Raw genomic sequence first — 22,128 nt, forward strand, 5'->3', positions numbered from 1 at the left:
CTGCGTATAATGTAACTATGTAGGTGCCTTAATTATCTGCAGTATTCTACTTGTAATGCAATGCCTTGGCGCTGTGGTGCAGTTTACATGGCCAGCCCTACCTGCCGAGAAGCTGGGTGCATTCGTCCTCCTTCACGCTGTTTTCTTCACAACTGAGGCCGCAAGAAATGGTGCCGGAGACTCCCATGTCCTTTTGATTTCTAATTCTCTCCTTAATTCCCATAATTTCTTTCTTTATGTGGCTAACCTCTGTCTGGTAATTAAAATAATAACAGTAATAATAATAATTTGTTTGTATATATAACTTTGTTTTAGTCCAAGGGCTTAGAGTTCAACCTTAGTGTAAATTAGGCTCAAATCTTCTTTTAATACTATTGTTTATCGAGATAAAAAAAACCTTGACAATATTTTACATTGGCAAATTTTGATAATATCTTCTATCAGTTTGAATAAATTTGAATTTAATTTTAAATTAATCATTTACGATTCAAATCAAACCCACGCAAACACATGTTTTTGAACCATGCATCCCTTGCTGGGAGCAACATGTTATAATAATAGTAGAATTTTATGGTAAACGCATGTTGGAAACAGTGTGGTTCCTCGTGATTTTATAAATAGAGAAGCTCTCCTCACATTTAACGGAAAACGTTAATCACCACGTTTGGTTTTGAAAATTGAGAAACCGTAATTAATTACAGGTCTTTTTTCTTGTTCTGATCGAAATGTTACATGCTTGATGAATTCAATCAAATTCATAGAGTATATTAGTGAATTTTTCTGGGAAAATGATCATATTCCGTCTAAGAATTCTCTAGTACTTCTTAACCGATTACCATTTATAGCCAGCCAAGGTCATGCAGATAAGATTGCAAGGGATCCTTTTGTTATAGGCCTGTGTATGTATATGATAATTAATTCTTTGGTTGGTGGATGTTAGCGGGATGATTGGTTGGTGCAATTAAGAAATGGCCGGGATTTAAAGAATCTCCTCGAGCAAGCAGTGACACGTGGGGCACTGACTCATCAATTTTAACCAAAATTTTCAGCTTGCCATGAAAACCGAGGGAGACTTGTACTTTGAAAGATAACGCCAGAGAATTCAAGGTGTAACGGGTACATTTAACGCGGACAAGGATTTAACATGTGAGGACCGTTCTTGTCTCCCCCCAGAAAAGGAATAAAAAATAGACCGAATGACTGTCCTCCACCGGGATTAGATATAAATTTAATTTTTTATTTATTAATTATCAAATATTTAAATATTAATTTATTTATTAAATTTTATTATTTTTATCAGAAATAAAATTATTATTTAATAAAAATTTAGAAAATAAAAAATTTATCACATTTTTACTTTCAAATTTAAAAACTAATAAATTTTTCTTATTCAAAGTTTGAAAAACTTATATTTTTGTCTAGAATTTTTTCAGTATATTGCTAACAACGTTCTCCCTCTCTTTCAGTTTCTCTCTCAATTACACTATATTTTTTACTATTATTTGTCGAGAAAAATGATCGATGATAACATATCTTCATCTTCAAATGAAAATGCAATTTGTCTTCATCAATCACTTTCTTGAATCTGTAATCGTTAGAAATGGAACTACAGAGAAAGAGAACACGGTCATCGCCACCACTAACCGTTGAAAATGGTGGATGAAAAAATCCAAAAAAAAAATGTTTATTTTTTTAAACTTTAAGTAAAAGTATTTGTTCGATTTTTAAACTTAAAAAAGAAATATAATAAATTTTTATTTTATAAAATATTTTTATTAAATAATAATTTTACTCTTAATAGTAATAATAAAATTTAATAGATAGATAAATATTTTAATTTTTAATAATTAACAAATAAAAAATTTAACTTTCGTTAAACCTTAAGTGGAAAATAGTAATTGGGCCCTAAAAAAAAAAACACAATCTTCTCTACAAATTTAGCTGTTGTGTGAACATACACCTCCATAATTATAGTCTTAGAGCTTAAATAGCCTAAAACAAATACATCACATATCCAACTGGTTATATTTCTGATAACAATAATTAAGCTAGTTTTCAGATATTGTGTCATTCCCTGTATCTCTAACATAAGAATTTTTTAAAAAATAATTATGTATATATATTTTAAGTATATAAAATAAGTATATAGATAATCTATTATTATATTATTAAATAATTTTTAATTAAAAAATATATAATATTTAATTATATAATAATATATTCTCTATGTGTCATTCAAAGATTGTTTCTCGTATCATAACTCATAAGTATGAATAAGTTTCTCAATTAGAAATGAAAATTTGAACATCCAAAATAAGGTTGAAAAAAAACTTCATAAATAGTGATAAAAATAGATGCATTATGATCTCCTTTTTCGCTTATACATATTTAAAAAATATAATTTATAAAATATCAATTACAATTCTAATTATTTGTCATTATATCACTGGCATTTAAACAGAAGAGAAAAAGAGAGCATGTATGGATAAGGAAGAGAAAATTAGTTCCTATGGAGCAAGGATTTCCTACAGTTCACATGGCGAAGCTATCGAGGAAGAAATGGAACAGAAATATCCCAGCAAGCAGGACGGGACGATGCTTTGAATCAATGGTTTCACAATCGGATACATGATCAAACAGATTGTTTTATTAGTTTACATTTTAATCCATTTAATTAATAAAATTAATTGATTTAATTTATTATCAAATTATAATAAATAAATTTTATTTAAAATTTTATAAAAAATAAAATTAATAAAAATATTTATATTTATAAGAATTAAAATATATCTTTTTTAAAAAATAATAATTATTTATTTGAGTTTAATAAAACAATTAAAATAAAAAATATCTCAATTTTATGATTAAAAAAATTTAATTCTGTAAATTATTATTTATAAAAAATATTTCAATAAATATGAAATATTTTTTATTTTATTTTTGAACTTATTTTTTTATAAATATTTAAAAAATATTTAATTTAATAAAAATAATTATATTATCAAAAAATAATTAAAATTTAAAAATTTCTATTAAATCTCATCAAATCTAATTTTGACTCATTTATTTGATTAAATCCAAATAAATTATTTTTTTATATTAATTAGATGAAACTTAAAGCAGATTCTCAATTCATCTGATTGAATTGGTCCATCGAGTCCAGTTTTGAAATCATTGCCTTGAATGTAGTAACTTGTAGTCCCGCGATAGAAACCGAAATTTGGATTTTTCGGTCAGCGAAGCACACCCGTGTTGGAATGCAAGACTCTACATGAAAACACGCGTCAACGATTTACACGAAATGGACCATAAACCTAGAAAGGATAAGGCCACCAATAAAAGCAGACAACACAAGCTCTTCTTCAAGGCTTCAACTACTCCAGCTAACCGAAACTTTGATTATAACAACAAAAATGTTTCTTTGGCCTCCTGCATTTAAGACGAGAAATAAAAATATTTGAATAAATATAAATTTATCTATATAAATTATGATAATAAATTGTAATTAAATAATTTATTTATTATTTTATTTTAAAATGATTTAATCAGACATTTTACATACAAAAATTATTTGAATAATCCACGTAACTATTATAAATTTATTAACAATGTTGAATACTAACAGTGTCAAATTAGGCGATATATTAAAATAACCATTCAGAAAAACCTATTCTCGTAATTTCACCATCCAACGCCCACATTTAAAACCTGGCGCCACCTCTTCCTCATTCCATCCTCGCAGTCCCACTTCTATAAAAGTTAAGAAGCCAGGTTTCTGTAAGGAGAGATAGTCACAGAACCGTTGCATCTGTTACTGCTCCGAAAAATGTCTGCTAAACAGACCAGAAAGTGTCCGTCCATTACGGAATGTAGCGGCTCTACTTACGGCTCGATTGCGGCCGATCTTGAGGGCACACTACTAGTTTGTACAAGTTCCTTCCCGTACTTTATGCTGGTGGCCATTGAGGCCGGTAGTCTACTTCGCGGTCTTGTCCTTCTTCTCTCTCTCCCTATTGTCATTGTTGCTTACCTTTTCATATCAGAAGCTATTGGTATTCAAATCCTCATTTTCATTTCATTTGCTGGCCTCAAGATCAGAGATATTGAACTAGTTTCTCGCGCTGTTTTACCAAGGTAAGATGAAATGAACCAAAGATTAACGAATGGATCATATAATCTTTGTGACTTCCACAAAAAACCCTAGCCAGTTAAATTAAGTAGTTTTATTGGTTTAAGAGCCCCTAGCCTTGTATAAAGGGCTTATTCTCCTTGATCTGCAAATGCTAGGAAATTTTTTTGAGTAATATAAGATTAATTCTATACTAAGCTATTTATGTGCATGTGTTTTGGTAGGTTTTATGCAGCTGATGTGAGACAGGAAAGTTACGAGGTTCTTGACAAGTGCAAGAGGAAGGTCGTGGTGACGGCGAATCCAACCCTAATGGTGGAGCCTTTTGTGAAGGATTTCCTTGGCGTTGACAAGGTTTTAGGCACGGAGATCGAGGTGAACCCGAAGACCAAGAGAGCCACCGGGTTTGTTAAGAAGCCCGGGATTTTGATTGGGAAATGGAAGACGTTAGCCATTCTAAAGGAGTTCGGAGAGGAAGTCCCCGATCTCGGAATTGGTGACCGTGAGTCGGATCATGATTTCCTGGCGATTTGTAAGGTTTGTGTTTTACTCTATACATTTCTTTTACAAAATATGTGTTCTGTAAAGTAGGAACTTAAGAAGAGAAGCAGCAGCATAGACCGGAGACCATTTGAAACATATTCGGTTAAAGCTTTAACCCAACAGGACCCACAGTCTTAACCATTCCCAGCTGCCTGTGTAAAAATTATGTGGTCCATATATTCAAAGACTTTATTGTTGAGGCTCTGGTGCACAGCTGCCAGCCAGTTCCATTTTTTTTCATAGTGATCAGCTTATTGTTACTGCATGGTAAACAGGAGGGCTTCATGGTGCATCCAAGCAAATCCGAAAGAACTGTGGCACCAAATCGTCTTAAAAGCCGAATCATCTTCCATGATGGTCGTTTAGTCCAGCGGCCCACCCCACTGAATGCTTTGATCACCTATATATGGCTGCCATTTGGATTTATCCTTAGTCTTATTCGTGTATACTTAAATCTTCCTCTTCCTGAGCGCATCGTACGGTATACATACGAAATGCTTGGCATCCATTTCGTGATTCGTGGGACTCCACCTCCTTCCCCATCTTCTGGCTCCCCTGGTAACCTCTTCGTGTGTAATCACCGCACAGCCCTCGATCCAATCATGATCGCCTATGCCCTTGGACGCAAAGTCTCATGTGTTACATACAGCGTAAGTCGCCTCTCACGATTCATATGCCCGATCCCAGCCATTGCTTTGACTCGTGATCGCGTAGCTGATGCAGCTCGTATATCAGAACTTCTTCAAAAGGGCGATCTCGTGGTCTGTCCAGAAGGGACCACTTGCCGTGAAAACTTCCTGCTGCGATTCAGTGCTTTGTTCGCTGAAATGAGCGATAGGATTGTACCCGTGGCAGTGAATTGTAAGCAAAATTTGTTTTATGGCTCGACCGTACGCGGGGTTAAATTTTGGGACCCTTATTTCTTCTTCATGAATCCTAGGCCCACGTATGAGGTGACGTTCCTCGATCGTTTGCCAGAGGAGATGACGTGTAAGGCTGGAGGGAAATCGTCCATTGAGGTGGCGAATTATGTGCAGAAGGTATTGGGCGATGTCCTGGGATTCGAACGGACAGCATTAACCAGGAAGGACAAGTACTTGTTGCTGGGAGGGAATGATGGGAAGGTGGAGTCCATGTACAACGCCAAAAAATAAGAACGCTGTTTTTGTTAGTCATTGTTTTCTTTCAGGGGTTTATAACGATTCAATAAAATTGTAAGTCAATGTTTTCTTTCCGGGGTGGTTTGTAACAATTGAATAAGATTATAAGTCATTGTTTTCTTTCGGGGGTTTATAACAATTCAATAAAATTATAAGTCATTGTTTTTTTTTTTTTTTGAGGGTTTATAACAATTTAATAAAATTATGTATACCTTTTAAATCCTGAGGTGTTACGCTGTCACATAATTAAATTCTGAGGTGTTACGATTTAATATTCTACACAGGCAATATAATAAGACAAAAAATAATTAAAATAAGGCCGAATTACTATTTGTCACCCACATGTGACGAAACAATTTTCCATCATTTATTTTAATAAGTCTTTTTTTATTAAAAATATGTTCTTTTAAAATAAAATTAGTAAAAAAGATAAAAATGTTTTTATTTTTATAGAAACTAACTAATAATATGCCGATAAAGTTATAAATTTTGATTTATCCATTTTAATTTATCGTAAAAATTAAAATTTATAAAAGGTTGTTAATGAAGTTGTTTCTTTTTTGTTCTCACTACCCTTGCGACAGAACCAATTAGACTTTCAAATTATTGCCAATGTGTTATGGAGCTCTCTTATTACAGTTTTGTTTTCAATGTTGTGCACAACTTCTTTGTAATGTCACTTTTTCACACCAACTTGATCTCAATCTATCATTATCATTCACATATATCACTTTTTGTCCAAATTTGTCATTGATAAACTTTCTTTTGACTGGATCTTGTCTTTTTTACTAACTTTGAGACATCTTAATACCTATAGAAGTCCTAAGCATGTCCAGATTTGTCAACTCCTCTTTGGGATTTTTTTTATGGCCAAGAAATAAAAAAAGAAAAGAAAAATCCGTTGATTGTTAAAATTAACTTATAACTTTGACAGATAGTCAAAAAATGAACTTTTCAATCTTACAAGGTGAAGAATCATTTGATTAAAATTTGGGTGGAACCCTTTTTGGGCCCTTTTCTGATGGGTCCTCCGTATATCTAATTGCATGGAGGGGTAGTTGCATAAATTTATCATATGCCACGTGTCATCGACTACCCGTAAATTCTCCAAATTACCCATACCCAACTCATCATTTTACCGCTGCACCACACTAAAAGGTGCTATTTCTCATTGCATGGAGGGGTAGTTGTATAAATTTAGCCATTACTCTTCACAAAGATGTTGTGCCACATGTCATTCTCTCCTCCAATCTCATTTAAATAAATATTTTACTCTTAATAATAATAATAATAAAATTTAACAGATAATAAATATTTAAATTTTCAGTAACTACTTTAGGTGGGAAACAGTCCTGTGGCCCCCTTTTACCAGGAGAAACTTTGGAAAGTCCGCCTGGTGGGTTTACGCCTATAATTCTGTGTGAGACGTGTCATGTAGACTTTATGAGACGTGGCCCAATCATTTTCAATAGATAAATGTAAAAAGTTCGGATGATAGAGTAATCAATTTGTGAATTGCTGATTTGTCTCACCACAACTATTATTAAATTACTACTCTGTTCACTTTCTGATATCATTTGCCGATTATTTAGATAGGTCTTAAAGCTACCACATTTTACAGTTATGTTGAAGACATATGTTACATTTGGCCTGGTCATTTGGAAAGTTTGTGCAGTGGGTTTAGTGAACCACTCTGAATTGCTTCTTGATGTTGGGCAGGGAAAATATGTGAAAAGGATCAAGCTATTTCACATCTCAGGGGGGAACGATTAGGTATTGCTGTGGCCCTGAATGTGAAAGGAAGCATATTCTACCGAAAGTTGTGTAGTGAAATGGCCAATAGTTTAATGTCTGGATACAGACATTGTCACCTTGGGAAGGAACATCCTTTGTCTATACTATGTAATGAAAAGTTCCACAGAATTTATCTTCAATAAAGATTTAGTGTAAGATGTGAATGTCATCTTTTCTCTGAAAATTCACCTGCTAGCTGGTTTCAACCAAGAGCAGTAGATAGGATTGGTATGCAACTGGAAATCCTTGCAATACAAGGATGCTAAGGTGAACAGAATTCGTGCTTTCTATAAGTCCGGGGAGTATGACATAATAGAAGCGAAAGTGGACTCTTTGACTTCAGCAGAAGGGCCAGGTGAGGCCGTTCTACTAGAAGGAAACGTGCAGGAAACATCTCCTTGGTGGGAGCAATTTCCTAAACGCTGGGCGATTGTACTGCTCTGTTTTACGGCATTTCTATTGTGCAACATGGATCGTGTGAGTGTATATATAATTATTTTTTGTATCGTGTATTTACTGTGACATTTCTTGTTCAGAGTTCTCTTTATTCTAAAAATTCCTCAAAATATCAAATTAAATTCTTTTCAAGTTGGTCTTATGTGTATACTTTGGATAATGTGGTATCATTGCTTCATGCTTCCCAAATGCGGAATTTATCAATTTAGTGACAGACAGAAGTGTTTATTGGTGAGAATTTTTACAGGGCGTTGCTATGCCTGCAATGAATAACATATTATCTAAGTGGATTCCAGTGTCAGAGAGAAGCAGATCGCTTGCACTAGTGTATAGTGGAATGTATCTCGGTTCTGTTACCGGGTTGGCTGTCTCTCCCATTCTAATCCATAAATTTGTGTGGCCGTCTGTCTTCTATTCATTTGGCTCCCTAGGAAGCACCTGGTTTGCATTGTGGCTGGAAGAAGTAAGTTGATGATTCTCCGAATTGTTCTGCTGATGACACATCTTATTCACCTATCTCAAGAAAAAAAAATTCATTTTTTCAGTGTTAGGTTGCAATATTTAGTGGTACTGTTTTGAACAATATGTTAATTTATTAAGATATAAACAAGCAGAGCTGTGCAATGCCTGGACATGATCGTACACCAGAAATTGTTACTTCCTTTAGAGTAGAGAATATTTGACTGGTGGTCATTTGTGAAATGTAATTCTGAAGTGACATTTTACCTTATTTTTTGTTTTCTTCCCAGGCGTACAGCTCTCCAAAAGAAGACCCAGAACTTAAAGCTGAGGAAAAAAAATTTATATAGGTTGGCAGCGTGTTGAAGGAACCGGTTTCAGTGATTCCCTGGAAATTAATATTAGCAAAAGCACCAGTCTGGGCTCTCATGATTCTCACTTATGCCACAACTGGGGTACCTTTATTCTGTTGAGATGGATGCCTACGTACTATGATCAGGTATATTCATTCTGAGATTAGTAATATTAATTTCTGTATGTAATTTAAGTTATTTGACTGTGGGGATGCAAATGTTAGATGTGACAGTGAACCTTTTTTCTTTATAGGTGATTTTATCCAAGTTTTATTGGACATTGCTTATCCTTAGTGAATAGAAACCTCTCAAAATTTTGAGTTTTCATTGGCACGTACCCCGTACAAATTTCTTTTTAGCTCTCTATTTTTCCTTTCGGTGTAGGGTCTTGTCTGTTAGAACTATGTTTCACGGCCAGTTTTTCACCAGCGCTCTCACCAGCATAGACTTCCCATATATTATACTTAGCTATGGAGGTCATAAAACTGTATCTTGTTTTCTTTCCTTTTATTGTTTTTCTAAGCAATGCAGTTGATTAGGCCAAGAGCCATATAATGACACAACTATGATAATTATAACAAAGTTTATAAAAAGTTATTTTGTTTTCTCAGGTCTTGAAGTTCAACCTCACTGAATCTCGTGTGTTTTGCCCTGGTTGACAATGGCAGCTTTTGCAAATCTAGGAGGCTGGATTGCGGACACACTTGTGAGCAATGGTCTTTCCATAACTGCAGTTCGTAAGGTAAGACATTAATATTGTAGTTGATTCTTACTGTAATTTCTTAAGAATATTTGCAGCTGAATATTGATGTTATCACAAGTCATTCCAATTCATGTTGATCTTATCCATATGAGCAGTGCCACAACGGTAGAACTAAGCAGCCATACCATGGTTTATAAATGGTATTCAATTAGAAATAATTTTTTTCATCCTTTTCAATTTTGCAGATCATGCAATCAATTGGGTTTCTAGGCCCAGCTTTCTTTCTCACTCAGCTGAGCAATGTCAGGACTCCCGCAATGGCAGTGCTATGCATGGCGTGCAGTCAGGTTTGACATTTTTTATGTCAGTTTCAACTATATTTATTTAATCATCTTCATTATGTTTTTAAAGCTCTGCTGTCAGTTGCAAAGTATTGTTTACATCATACTAGAATGTGTAGAAAATATTGATTCTTACAGTGAAATACTCTACAATTGCTGGCTAAAATTGTTTTGACAATTAAAGAAACCAAAAGCTAATTACATAGTCACCATCTGGTCCAGCGCCTTCCAATATTTAGGTTTAAATAATACAAGTGTAGCAATCATACCCCAAATAATGGTTGTGTCAGGAGCAAATTAGAAGAATCTACTTATTACCCTCTCAACAATTCAGCGGACTTAAGAAGACCATAAAAGCAGCATCTGGCATGGGAAGGAAAGAAGGCAAACTGTGGCACTTCACTTAAACAAGATGAGAATGCAACTAACAACTTTATAAAAATGGGAAATAACTAGACTTTAATCAAAATCAGAAGTTGCAGTTTATATTATATTTTTTCTGTTATGATGACCAGATACCATTCCTATGCTGTACTTAAATACTCACAGTAATTATACACCACCACAAGATAGTGGATGCTGATTTAGTATAGTTTAGATGCAACTGCCCATCTTGTTATGTACCTGATGAATTATTCATACCTTCATGTTTACAGGCCTCTGACGCATTCTCACAATCTGGTTCACGCTATGCTGTGAGTTCTGCTATCATCCATGGTTAAACATTACTATGGCACTTGCAATTGTCCAACACTGAAATGATTTTGCCCATAACACAATAAAGAATATTTAGAAACTCATTGGTTTTTGCTATTTATAGTTTCCAAAATAGTAGACAGATTTTATACTTGAAATTCAAACCCAGCAGAGTACTTCCTCCATGATGAACTTGCAGTCTATTTCTTGTATCAATCACAGGGAGTTCTGTTAAGGCTATCAAACACAGGAGGAGTGCCCGCAGGTGTTTTTGGTACCGCGGCAACTGGTTACATACTCCAAAGAGGTACATATTTGGGCATTTTGTATTTTCTGGTCAAATTTATATTCATTGTCTATTATTCACTTCTGGTAGTCTATTTTTTCAGGTACTTGGGATGATGTATTCAAGGTAGCTGTTGTATTATACATCATTGGCACATTAGTTTGGAACATATTTGCAACTGGAGAGAAAGTTCTGGATTAGACAAGTACAGCAGGAATGAGAGGAAAATTGAGGCTATAAATTAATAACCAAAGAAAAACAGCCAACTTATAAACAAATGCAAGGAACAACATAAAGCTTGGGAATGCATCAACATTACCTGAGGTTGACGTTTAGTCCATACTAAAAAGCGGAATGTCCAGGAACTAATTGAGTTGGGTTTTGTACTCTTTGTCCCAAGTATTTAGGTCAGATGGCGCATAAAATGTTAATCATGATCTGACAGTGACAGATGTGGTTGAATTAAATAGGTTGATTCGAATTGAATCCATATTTAGCTCAAAATAGGCTAATTGAGCCGGAGTTTTAATTTGATACTTTAACTTAAACTTAGTTCGTTTATGGTTTATTCCCCTTTTAATATTATATATCTATTTGGTTATATTATTCATGGTTTTAATGATACTATTTAGTCATTTGAACATATTTTTGCCACTGATAACCTCTAATAATATTATTCATTATTTTGAATGAATTCCAGCTTGAAGTGAGTATATATATAAATTCAAATTAAATATAATATGGTTTTTGTTCAAGTTTGATTTAGCTTAATACACCTCTAATTGAATTTGTGTGGTGTCAATGAAGAGCATGATATTGACATTAATTTATTTAAAAAAAAAAATGTAGAATCGTCAACTTGTAATAAATCCAATTAAACAAAGAAAATAAAGAATTTTATAGAATAACGAAGCATCTTCCCGCAAGAAAAAGAAATTTATATTGGCTCTCTTCCTCTCGTGAGAATATTGATGAAGCAGATGGCCTTATAAACTTGAACAGCTACGTAGCTAGCCAATGCTCCCCATTAAAACCCACTTTAAACATCATCACCTACCATTTCATCAACCCTTACCCCACCATTACCATTACATTTATTATTCTCATGCAACTGCAATAATTTTCCCTCCCCCTTCTTCTTCTTAATCCTTCCCACAATCCCTTCTAATTCTCTTTTATGCACATTTACCTTCAGCCCATATTTCATAAACAACGTCAACGACATCTTCTGCTCTACCTTATGTCCTGCCACCACCGTTAAACGATGCCGTAGCAACACCGCTGCTGCTACCGACTTCATCTGCAAGTAAGCCAAATCCTTCCCCAGACATATCCTCGGCCCTGCATTGAATGCGACAAATTTATAGGAATTATGCATCATGAATTTCTTCCCATCAGATGACAACCATCTCTCTGGACGAAACTCTAGGCAATCATCTCCCCACGTCGACCTCATTCTCCCTGTTGCATATATCGAATACGTAACAGACGAACCAGCCGGCACGAATGTTCCGTCCGGTAATACGTCGTCGGAGATCACGTGCTTTGAATCTTCCGGTACTGGAGGGTACAGCCTTAGGGTTTCTGATAATGCTGCTTTTAAGTATATCAAACGGTCAACTTCTTCAAACCCCAACGGCTCTTCAAGCCACTTTGACATGTTATCGCCACGTGTATCAATCAAGACGCCGCATAATTCTTGTAAGATTTTCTCTTCTATAATTGGATTTTGTATGATTAACCAAAAGAACCAGCTCAAAGCTGCTGATGATGTGTCACGTCCAGCTAGGATAAAGTTGAGTGCCACGTGTTGGAGAAATTCGTCTGAGTAGGATTCTTTTTTCTTCATAAACCTGGAGAGCAAATCATCGTGTGGGCTCCCATCTTTTTGCTGAGTCAGCAACTCCAGTTTACGTGCATTTATTACGTCAGATAAATACTGATCGATGTGGACTAGGCTCCGGCTCAAGCTTACTTCCATGCCCATCCTCAGCCATTTCTTCAGCTTCCACAAGATTTCCGGCAAAATAAAACGTTGAAGCGAAGCTTCAGTGGCTCTGTCAAACGCCGATGCAAAGCTGTTTTCGGGAAGTCCAGACGCACAGGTTTGCGGATCCTTCCCAAAAGCCAAACCACAAATGTTATCAAACGTGAGGCGAAGCAATAGATCTTGTAGATCAACCGGCTGAGCTTCAAGCTGAGCCGATTCAAGAATCGGGCAGAACCTGAGCTTAATAGCTCTGCTGACCCAGCGAGCCATAGCCTGGCGCAAAGTCCTGGTGGTGAATTCCAGTGCAGCAGTCTTTCTCTGGAACAGCCACGTGTCACCGTCAGAATTAAAGATCCCTTTACCGAGTAAATCATGGAACACAGCTTGCCAGGTGGGTCCCTTGGGATAATTATCGAACCGCTTCTTTAATATATGCTCTACATTTTTTGGATCGCACGTGACAGTCACGAGACCTTGCTTTCTAGCGAGGAAGGGAATTGCACAGATGCAGGTCTGGTACGTGCCACCACATGCGAGGAGATTGTCGCAGATCCAGTCATGCATACGATCGCAGTTTTCAATCAAGCCAGGGAGACTCCCCAATAGAGGCCAAACACGTGGACCTTTCAATGGCCGTGAGATGAATGTGAACCACAGTCGGTAAGCCGTGACAGCTGAAAAAAGAAGCAAAGCAGTTGCTATCACCATGTATATACAGAAGAGAAATCTTTTTCCCGGAAAGAAGAAAAGAAACAGCAAAACAAGTAAAATGCAGATAGGAAGAAAGAAGAATTGGAGTGTGATATGATAGATAATGTCTGATAGTGCAAAATGAGAGCTTTAGAGAGGTGAATTTATGGTGAAAATACATTCAAAAGCAATTATTAAGGCCAGACTGTTCGTTTGAATGAATTGCACCATCAGATAAACCACCATAAATGCCCCCAGAAAAGTTCGTTGAAGCTTTCATAAGCTAAAGTCTCACCCCAGAAGAAAAAAGCATGCATACAGTCAATAACTTTTACTACCTCATCAAAATTTGACTACATCGATTAATTTAATGCATTTAATGAAGAGAATTTAATGTGTTTAGTTGAGGAACTATAGACAGAGCAGCAAGCTGAGACCTAAAAAAAAACCCAAAACAATGAACTGGTTAAAAAAGGTACAAAAATAATCCCAAAAGACAGTCTGTGTTCGGCTTGATGTAATGTATGACCATATTGTATCTCTGATTTACGTTAGTTTTCTCTGGATGAAATGATTGAATGAAAATGCATATCGGGTTCGTCGTATAACTTTGGTTAGGGTTCGGTGAGCAACTCACCAACAATATTATAATAAATTTTGCCTTTCTCCCATGCATGCGATTGATGAGATCTATCGCCATAAACTCATGGATGAAATTTAAGATAATCTTATACAAAATAGATTATGATAATACAAGAGACTTCTCACTAATTTGTGATAATAATTATCTAATTCTAAATGTAATATGTTATTGTTTGCTATTACAGACAACTAATATGAAAAGAATGTCAAAACTAGTAAATTTTATTCTCGAGACATGTCTCTGCTTGAGGAGTTGCTTCTGTATCTAATCGTTTTTCAGAGATATACTTCCCAAGTTAGAGTTTACCTATCACACACTCATATTCAAATAATATTTTTGTTCATCCTTTTATCTTTCTGATCTTTTCTCTGCAGTAAAAGCAAATTCTTCAGACTCATCTAACGGTTGACTTGACCTTGGTCTATTCTTGTATGATAAGAAAATGTGTGCCCAGTGCCTCTGCAGCTCTGCTGTTTAATAAAAAAACCCAAAAGTCAAACGTAGATTTGGCACGCAGCTGAAGGCAGATGGCTTCCTCTTATCAGCAGCACTCCGAATTTTCCAATTTCATTCATATTTTTGTTTTTTACCTTCTTTTCTCCATGGTCCACTGACTGATACCAATTACTTTCGAGTCTTTGACCTCAAGACTCCAGATCAACAATTAATTAATTTATCAGTTGACCGGTGCTCACTTAGCAGCATCAATACTGTCCAAGAGGTTGAAATTAAGTTGAGATAAATCAGTTATTTATGGACGAGGGAACCAACAGCACGCATTTACAGGGACTCAATCAAACTGGTCGATCATTTAAGTTACGTTTTATGTTATGAGTTCATCTCTCGATGAGTTGAAAAGCATTGGAAGGGCATCGAGCTTAGAATAGTGAATTATAATTCACTCCAACACTTTGGGGTTGCAAAATGAAAGCCTACTATTTGCCTCTAGGGGTGGATTTGGCTCGAGCATGATTGCTACTTCAGTTCGATCAAGTTTGGTTTAGTTAAGTTCAAACCTTAAAGATTTTGTGTTGTTAAATTCGAATTTGAGTTAGGGGTGTTCATCAAATTTATAAACTCATAAGAACTTTATTTGAATGTATCAAAATAATATCATTTTGATCAATACATATCAAAACAATGTCATTTGAACCAATTTTGATTCGACACAATATCAAGCTAAGCTTGATTTCAAATTGAATCAAATTGAGTTTGATTAAGCTCAAACCTACTCCTACTGGTTTCAATTAATTTACTTCCGCTTTCCAACTATATGAAATAAAGCATTTGAAGTTCGGTGTGCAAATCTTCACCAATTCACTCAAATCAACCGAACTTAATTAATTTGGATGTAACTAATATTTATTATTTCTGTTATCTATTTTAATTTAATAGTCGGGTCAAAACTGTTGTGGAAGAAACCAACACTGGGTGGGTTGGCTAATATTAGGTGGACTACTGCATCTAGTTAGGGAATTGGGGAGTTAAATACTAAATTGGCCTTGTTGTGTGACAAATAGAAAATTGAGACCCAGAAACTGTTTGGCAAAATTTAGTCTACATCCAAGTCAAAATGTTTCTAGTTCTGGTGCTTTAAAGGGTTTTAGTTTATGAAATTATTAATGGAGGTTACTATAATTATACAATTGGTCGAAATTTTGTTTCTTAAAGCTGATACCATCGTCCAATTAGTTGAGTTCTCACGTTCTAACACGTCCAAACAAACTTAATTCTATATATCAAACAATTTGACTCGTTTGCAACCCATCTAGTAAGTTTGCAAATTTGTGTTTTTGTCACACTTCAACAACTGATAACTTTTTCTTGCTGCTGGGTCTGAGTTTCTTGGTTCAGTAGCATTCAGTATTTCCTGCATTTAAGACAATTGACCGAAGCAAATATGCATATTCAACCTGATGAGTTCATCAGGGAAACTGAGAGGATGATGAAGAAAGAAAAATCATTTGAGAAAATGAATTTGTAGACTTTTCAAAAACTCAATTGAACCCAAGTAACTCAACTCAATCATTCAATCAGAAACCGGCTTGCCCATCAATCTTGTACTCCTATCAGGTCTCATTTGGTAAATTTTCAATTCTAAAATAAGTCGAACCAAAGAAAAGAAATCAACAATTCTAAAATCATAAATTGATAAATTCTCAATCTTTGCAGCCGTCAAATATTATTTCTTTTTTGTTTTGAGATACAAATGTCGTCGTTGTTTTATCCCATGTCAAAGGTGGAAATCAATTCTCAGTCAAGATGTGGGTGAAGGTAAGGTTTGATCCCTAATCTAATTTAGAAAATTATTAGCTAGAGTTCTTGTTTTGGTGCAGTAGCAGCATCATCATCATCATCATTATCTTCTTCTTCTTCTTCTTTGTTTTGGAGCTTCTCCTTGATAACTTGGTCTAAACAAGTATCTCCAGGTCTTCGAAAAACGTGATCACTTATCTTAACTTCATAAGCTTCTGGTTGCTTGAGTAAAAACTCTTTCAACTGGGTTCATACAAAAATTAAATCGGATGCATTTTATGTAAACAGAAATGGAAGAAAATATTTGTAGAAATGAACCTACCTCTAACTTGTCTAGGCCTCTCTGCAGAGTGAACATGACTGTGACTAGGTCAACACCCACGAAATTCACTTCAATACCTCCAGTTCTTAAAACTTTCCCCCATTTCCTAGCAATTTTTGATACTTTTTCCTAAAGACGAAGAAAGAAAGAAAGCCATTTAATACCCAGAAAACCGAAACCGAATATAAAATAGTTTTATTTTAATACCGGAGTCCGGCGGGTTCCGAGTCGGAGCTTTAACAAAGCCGAAAACAGGGCCAAACTGGCGGCTCATGATCTCGTGCTGGATCTGAGACAAGTTCATAGTGTTGTAATAAATTTTCGGGGGATCGTATTCGTCAGAAACGGGTAGCTTTTTCTTGTCCCATTCCTTCCAAGCTTTGTCTTCTTCATCGTCAACGACGTCGTCTAGATCATCCGTTATGTGGACTCCCTCTTTGCATGTGCCGTGCTGGCCTGTCAAAGACTCAGAATTCCGTAGGAAATTTCAGTCTCACCATCGTTCTGGAGGATTGTACTAAATTAAATTATCTGAAGAGAGCCATCAACACCGACCTTAGCTCAGTTGGTAGAGCGGAGGACTGTAGTGGTCATTGCTGAAATCCTTAGGTCGCTGGTTCGAATCCGGCAGGTCGGATATCCTTTTCATTTTCTTAAATTGGATCTCCTTTTCGTAGCCCAGCCCATTTTCCAAATTTACATTTGAGCATGAACGAGCGGTCATTTTACTTCTGTGGAAAAAAAGACAATAGGGGTGAATTTATGGATTCGAGTTAAGCTGAAAAGAAAAAAATAATAATTGCAGTTTGGTTGAAATATAAAATAATATATTTAAATTTAAATTGGAGTAGTTTAAATTATTAAATACAAAAATCTGCTAAAAATCAAGAAAAATGGGGAATCATTATAAACAAATAATTATAAAAGAGACAAACGCTTTTACGGCCTTGTCCAAAGTCCTTTTATCATCGGAGGATGTAATCATATGTTATTATATAATATATTATTATTTATATATAAAATAAAATAATATTTTAAATAATTTATTTTTGTGACAAGTTTTACAATTAGAAATGATTAAATATAGAATTGATAATTTTTAATATAATTCTTTATCTTGATACAACACAATATGAAAAAAATCGAATTAGGATTAAGATTTTTTAACATAAAATTTATTTCAAATCAATTTAAAATTAAATTAGATAGTATTATGGTTGATGTGAAAGTGAACCAAATAGACTTGAATGCTTAGAAAAATATTACTTTAGTAAAATTTGTTAACGATAAATTATAAAAATATTGAAAAATAATATTAATAGTAGTTAAAAATTTTACCAATTATATCTAATTTTTTTATATAGTTATAATTATTTATATTAAAGTATTTTATTTTATTATTTAATAGTAAAAATATAATTTCATTAGAAATATCTTATGTAAATTTTAGATGATAAAATATTATATTATATATTTTATTAATAGTTAATTAGATTAATTTAATAAAGAAATTAAAATTCTAAAAATATTTAGAAGAGTTAAGATAATAAATAATTTTGGATAAATTTAAGTTTTGTTATGATAACTCAATTATTAAAAAGTTTAATTAAAATTAAAAAAATTTTGATATAATTTTAATTTTGATCAAATGATAATTAAAAGTTTTAAAATTTTAAACTAATATAATAGGCATATAATCTGATGATTCGAATGAACAGATCTTATTAAACACATAAAAGATTAAACACACGTTTTTTTATTTTATCTAATCTAAATGCTTGATCGAATTGAGGAAAAAGAGTTACTGTGGAGATTTGTGTGAGAGTTGATAATCTTTTTCAATGAATGCGTTAAAACGCTCCCTCGAATATCGTAACAGAAAAAGCATTGAAAACAAAATTTCAATTCAGTCACACATAAATAGGGGTGGATTCAAAACGAGCTTATTCGGGCCCGAAACGAGTTTTGCTCGAACGAACCTGAATTTTAAGCAAAAAATAAATACGAGTCTAAATCCGAACACCGATTAAGTAAGCCGAGCACTTAAATAAAAAAACATTTAACTTAGAACAAACGACACCGCTTGTTCTTTGAAATACGATCCCAAAGCGAACCCGAGCTAAGTGCGAGCTGAGCCCGAACACTAAAATTATGAAACGAGCCGAACACGAACATGTGTTTAGCGAGCTCGACGAGCCCTAGCTTGGGCTCACTGAAAATGAGTCGAAAACGAGCTGGGCCCTATTCGAGCTCGACTCGACTCGTATCCAACCCTACGCATAAATAAATTATGTTGTACCCGTCTTGTTTTCTTCTAAGGAAAATTATTACAAATACCCATTTTATCTTTTTATTAATAAAAATATTCATTTCTCCTCTTCTTAAGTAAAAATGTCATTTTTTTCTTATTCTTAAGCAAAACTGTCATAATTTTTTCTTAAATATCAAAATTACCCTTCACCACATCTATATAAACTCTCGGACTCTCACTCTCATTACATACACTTCTCATATCATTTAAACACTCACTCTCACTCTCATTTTTACTTAATATCAATTACTACAGATTTGTTTGAAATAAATACTCTAGTATTTTTGAATTCGAATCGAAAAAATCAACTCGTAAAAAAAAGTATTTATATAAATCTTAACTCAAAATTTAATTTTATTTGTTAAATCTAGTTTGTATGTCATGTAAATGAGACATTTGGATATTTGATAATATTTAGAGGTTAAATGCATTGTTAAAAAATATTGGGGCATTTTGATATTACACAATATATAAATGATTTAAATAGCATGTTAAAAATAAATAGATATATTGAAATACCCTAGAATATCAACAATAAAAAAATCACTCGAAAATCTGAAAAAAACATATTTGAATTTTGAAAATTACACGTTCAAATAGCTTAGGAATGAAAAAACCAAAAAATCGATCTGACATTTCGTAATTACATCGTAAAATGTGTCTAAAAAACATAAAGCTAAAGAGACATATGTCAAATTTAAAAACTATATATCAAAAAAGTATAGTCTGGTCAAAACAAACTCAAAATCATAAAAACTGAAAATCCTAAATTTGGTAAAATAAAAAAACTACATAATATACACTGAAACTGTTTTATTTGGGCCTCCAACTTGGGTGCCACCATCAAAGTGGGTTGTCGTTATAGAGCTTAAAACGAGTTTCGCGTTGATATATTACAGACCCGGTAACTCCTCCCGGATCAAAAGTTATGACAGTTCAAAGTTTGTCTCCTACATGCGCTATAGTTTAAAAAAATTCAATTTTCACCTAACCCACGGTTTTCACGGTTCAATGTAAAATTTTCCACGAACCCCCGTGGATCTTTCTCTGTTCCCCCTCCCCCTAAAATTTTAAAAACGCTAAATTTTCCACCACCCCATCGACGCCCGTAGGAGTTACAGTAACGCCGATAGATCTAACCCATTTTCCAGCCAAACATTGTCATTTTAGCTTCTAATTTTAACACAAATCAAATCTACACATCCAATAACACAAAACCCCTCAAGAAATTTAAGCAAAACAACCAAAAATCAAAACATTTTATCCATTGTTTAAAATCAGAACCCTAAACATTCAAACCTCAAAATCTCTCTCAAATCTCAATATTCCTAGCAATAAATTGATTCAAACAAGAAGTGAGATGATGTACTATCCTAATTTGTCATTTTCAGTTGTTGAAAAACACGAAAAGTTAACGGAAAAGATTAAAACCCGTTGTGCTGATAGGAGACCTGTGAGAGATCTAAATTTTTCTCTGAATTTAAATAGTAAATTTGTGGGAAATGTGAGGTTTATATATAAGGGTAGTTTAACCATTTCCTAAATTGAGGGCATTTTTGTTTAATCCTTAAAGTTTTAGACAATTTTTTAACACCCTATAGTTTTAGGCATTTATTATAATTTCTCTTTTATCCTTTAAATAAGTTCATAAATTTGTATAATTTTTTATGCTAACCTTTTTTAAGTTCATTGTTTTTTAAAATAGGCCAAAAGACTATTTTCAACCTAAGTTTTAACCTAATCTCAAAAATATATTTATGATAATTTAAAAACCTAAACATTTATCTAGCTAATCTCTGTTATAAATAATAGTAAAATCATTATTTTATCATTAAATTTTAAAACCCTAAAAATTTATATCATTTTCCTTTCGTAGTTTAGAAAACTAACAATTTTTTTTATAATTAAACTTTGAAAGCTTGCATTCCCTCTTAGGTTTTTTTTTTTCCTCCAACAACGAAGTTTCTCTTTGATCGACTTCCTCTTTCCACCTATCTTTTTCACTAATGAAGTTTCTTCTTCAGTTGAAAAGTAGCCACACTTGTTCGACAAATCAATTCCTACCCATTTGTCTTTGCTCTCTCTTGTTCCTTCGTCGTTGGTTGAATCATCTTTACTATCTCTCATTTGATGAATTGTTGACTTTTGCTCTCTCGTTGTAATTCCACAAACTTTAACGTCAAATTGATTTGGCCAACGATGAAGGAACAAAAGAGAGTGACGAATGAGTGGGAATCAATTTGTCAAACTAATGTGACTACTCTTCAACTGAAGAAGACAGGTGGAAAGAGGAAGTCGGCAAGAGAGGAATCTCGTCGTTAAAGAAGAAGAAAAGAGAAACCCTAAGGGAGAGAATGCAATTTTTTAGAGTTTAATCATGAGGAAAAATTGTTAGTTTTTAAACTAAAGAAGAGAAATGATATAAATTTTTAGAATTTTAGAGTTTAATGATAAAATAATAATTTTATCTTTATCTTTAATAGAAATTAACTCATAAATAGATATTTAAAATTTTAAACTATCATAGATATATTTTTAAAATTGTACTAAAACTTGAGTAGGAAATAGTGCTTTGGCTTTTCCAATAATTCTAGTTAGATTGTTTTGCTTTGTTGGGAGAGTGGGGTCTCTCGGTAAATATAACGAAATCCGAGGTCATAAAGAGGCTACCTCTTATGGTAATTTAACCCCGGAATAGTGGGTCCCACCAGTTGGTGCATTTAGTAATTGTTACCAACCTAAGAAGAAAATTAACCAAAAAAATAAAAAAACTGATAAGGAAAAATATATATTTATTGGGCCAAAGGACTATTTCCCACCCAAGGTATGTTGAAATGTCAAGTTTCTACCATTTATCTTTGATAATACCAAATACCCACCCATGAATAGTTAAAATTAACGGAACCCTAACCCCTTGAAATTTTATCTCCTTTTGTCCCGCTAAACTTTAAAAACTAAAAGTTTCCCCCAGCCTAAGTTTTAAAAAATAACAGTTT

General features: G+C 33.8%; 3 protein-coding genes, 1 non-coding gene and 1 pseudogene across 4 annotated transcripts; 3 read left to right on the top strand and 2 right to left on the bottom strand.

Moving 5' to 3' along the window:
- Nucleotides 1-3,718: 3,718 nt before the first annotated feature.
- On the top strand, nucleotides 3,719-5,952 carry LOC123224464 (probable glycerol-3-phosphate acyltransferase 8). The gene is made up of 3 exons (XM_044648138.1): nucleotides 3,719-4,134; nucleotides 4,354-4,666; nucleotides 4,948-5,952. The coding sequence occupies exons 1-3, from the start codon at nucleotides 3,827-3,829 to the stop codon at nucleotides 5,824-5,826; spliced, it is 1,500 nt and encodes a 499-aa protein (XP_044504073.1). The 5' UTR covers nucleotides 3,719-3,826; the 3' UTR covers nucleotides 5,827-5,952.
- Nucleotides 5,953-9,508: 3,556 nt separating this feature from the next.
- LOC123224401 (ascorbate transporter, chloroplastic-like) lies at nucleotides 9,509-11,430 on the top strand. The gene is made up of 5 exons (XM_044648054.1): nucleotides 9,509-9,636; nucleotides 9,843-9,944; nucleotides 10,595-10,633; nucleotides 10,857-10,941; nucleotides 11,024-11,430. The coding sequence occupies exons 1-5, from the start codon at nucleotides 9,556-9,558 to the stop codon at nucleotides 11,119-11,121; spliced, it is 405 nt and encodes a 134-aa protein (XP_044503989.1). The 5' UTR covers nucleotides 9,509-9,555; the 3' UTR covers nucleotides 11,122-11,430.
- Nucleotides 11,431-11,794: 364 nt separating this feature from the next.
- On the bottom strand, nucleotides 11,795-13,754 carry LOC123223153 (cytochrome P450 86A8-like). The gene has a single exon (XM_044646250.1). The coding sequence runs from the start codon at nucleotides 13,616-13,618 to the stop codon at nucleotides 11,960-11,962; it is 1,659 nt and encodes a 552-aa protein (XP_044502185.1). The 5' UTR covers nucleotides 13,619-13,754; the 3' UTR covers nucleotides 11,795-11,959.
- A 2,622-nt stretch (nucleotides 13,755-16,376) lies between these two features.
- On the bottom strand, nucleotides 16,377-17,545 carry LOC123223337 (annotated as a pseudogene).
- Nucleotides 17,372-17,458, top strand: TRNAY-GUA. The gene is given in 2 exon segments: nucleotides 17,372-17,408; nucleotides 17,423-17,458. It is a non-coding gene; the product is annotated as a tRNA-Tyr (tRNA).
- Nucleotides 17,546-22,128: the final 4,583 nt, after the last annotated feature.

This window comes from Mangifera indica, chromosome 8 (assembly GCF_011075055.1).
Source record: "Mangifera indica cultivar Alphonso chromosome 8, CATAS_Mindica_2.1, whole genome shotgun sequence".
NCBI classification, from domain to species: Eukaryota; Viridiplantae; Streptophyta; class Magnoliopsida; order Sapindales; family Anacardiaceae; genus Mangifera; species Mangifera indica.

What these genes read in the sequence shown, in the direction of transcription:
- LOC123223153 (XM_044646250.1), bottom strand. Translation starts at nt 13,618, where the DNA reads ATGGTGATAGCAACTGCTTTGCTTCTTTTTTCAGCTGTCACGGCTTAC.
- LOC123224464 (XM_044648138.1), top strand. Translation starts at nt 3,827, where the DNA reads ATGTCTGCTAAACAGACCAGAAAGTGTCCGTCCATTACGGAATGTAGC. An exon ending in TCTCGCGCTGTTTTACCAAG is followed by an intron (nt 4,135 to 4,353) that starts GTAAGATGAAAT and finishes GTGTTTTGGTAG; the next exon opens with GTTTTATGCAGCTGATGTGA. An exon ending in ATTTCCTGGCGATTTGTAAG is followed by an intron (nt 4,667 to 4,947) that starts GTTTGTGTTTTA and finishes CATGGTAAACAG; the next exon opens with GAGGGCTTCATGGTGCATCC.
- LOC123224401 (XM_044648054.1), top strand. Translation starts at nt 9,556, where the DNA reads ATGGCAGCTTTTGCAAATCTAGGAGGCTGGATTGCGGACACACTTGTG. An exon ending in AATCTGGTTCACGCTATGCT is followed by an intron (nt 10,634 to 10,856) that starts GTGAGTTCTGCT and finishes TATCAATCACAG; the next exon opens with GGAGTTCTGTTAAGGCTATC. An exon ending in TGGTTACATACTCCAAAGAG is followed by an intron (nt 10,942 to 11,023) that starts GTACATATTTGG and finishes CTATTTTTTCAG; the next exon opens with GTACTTGGGATGATGTATTC.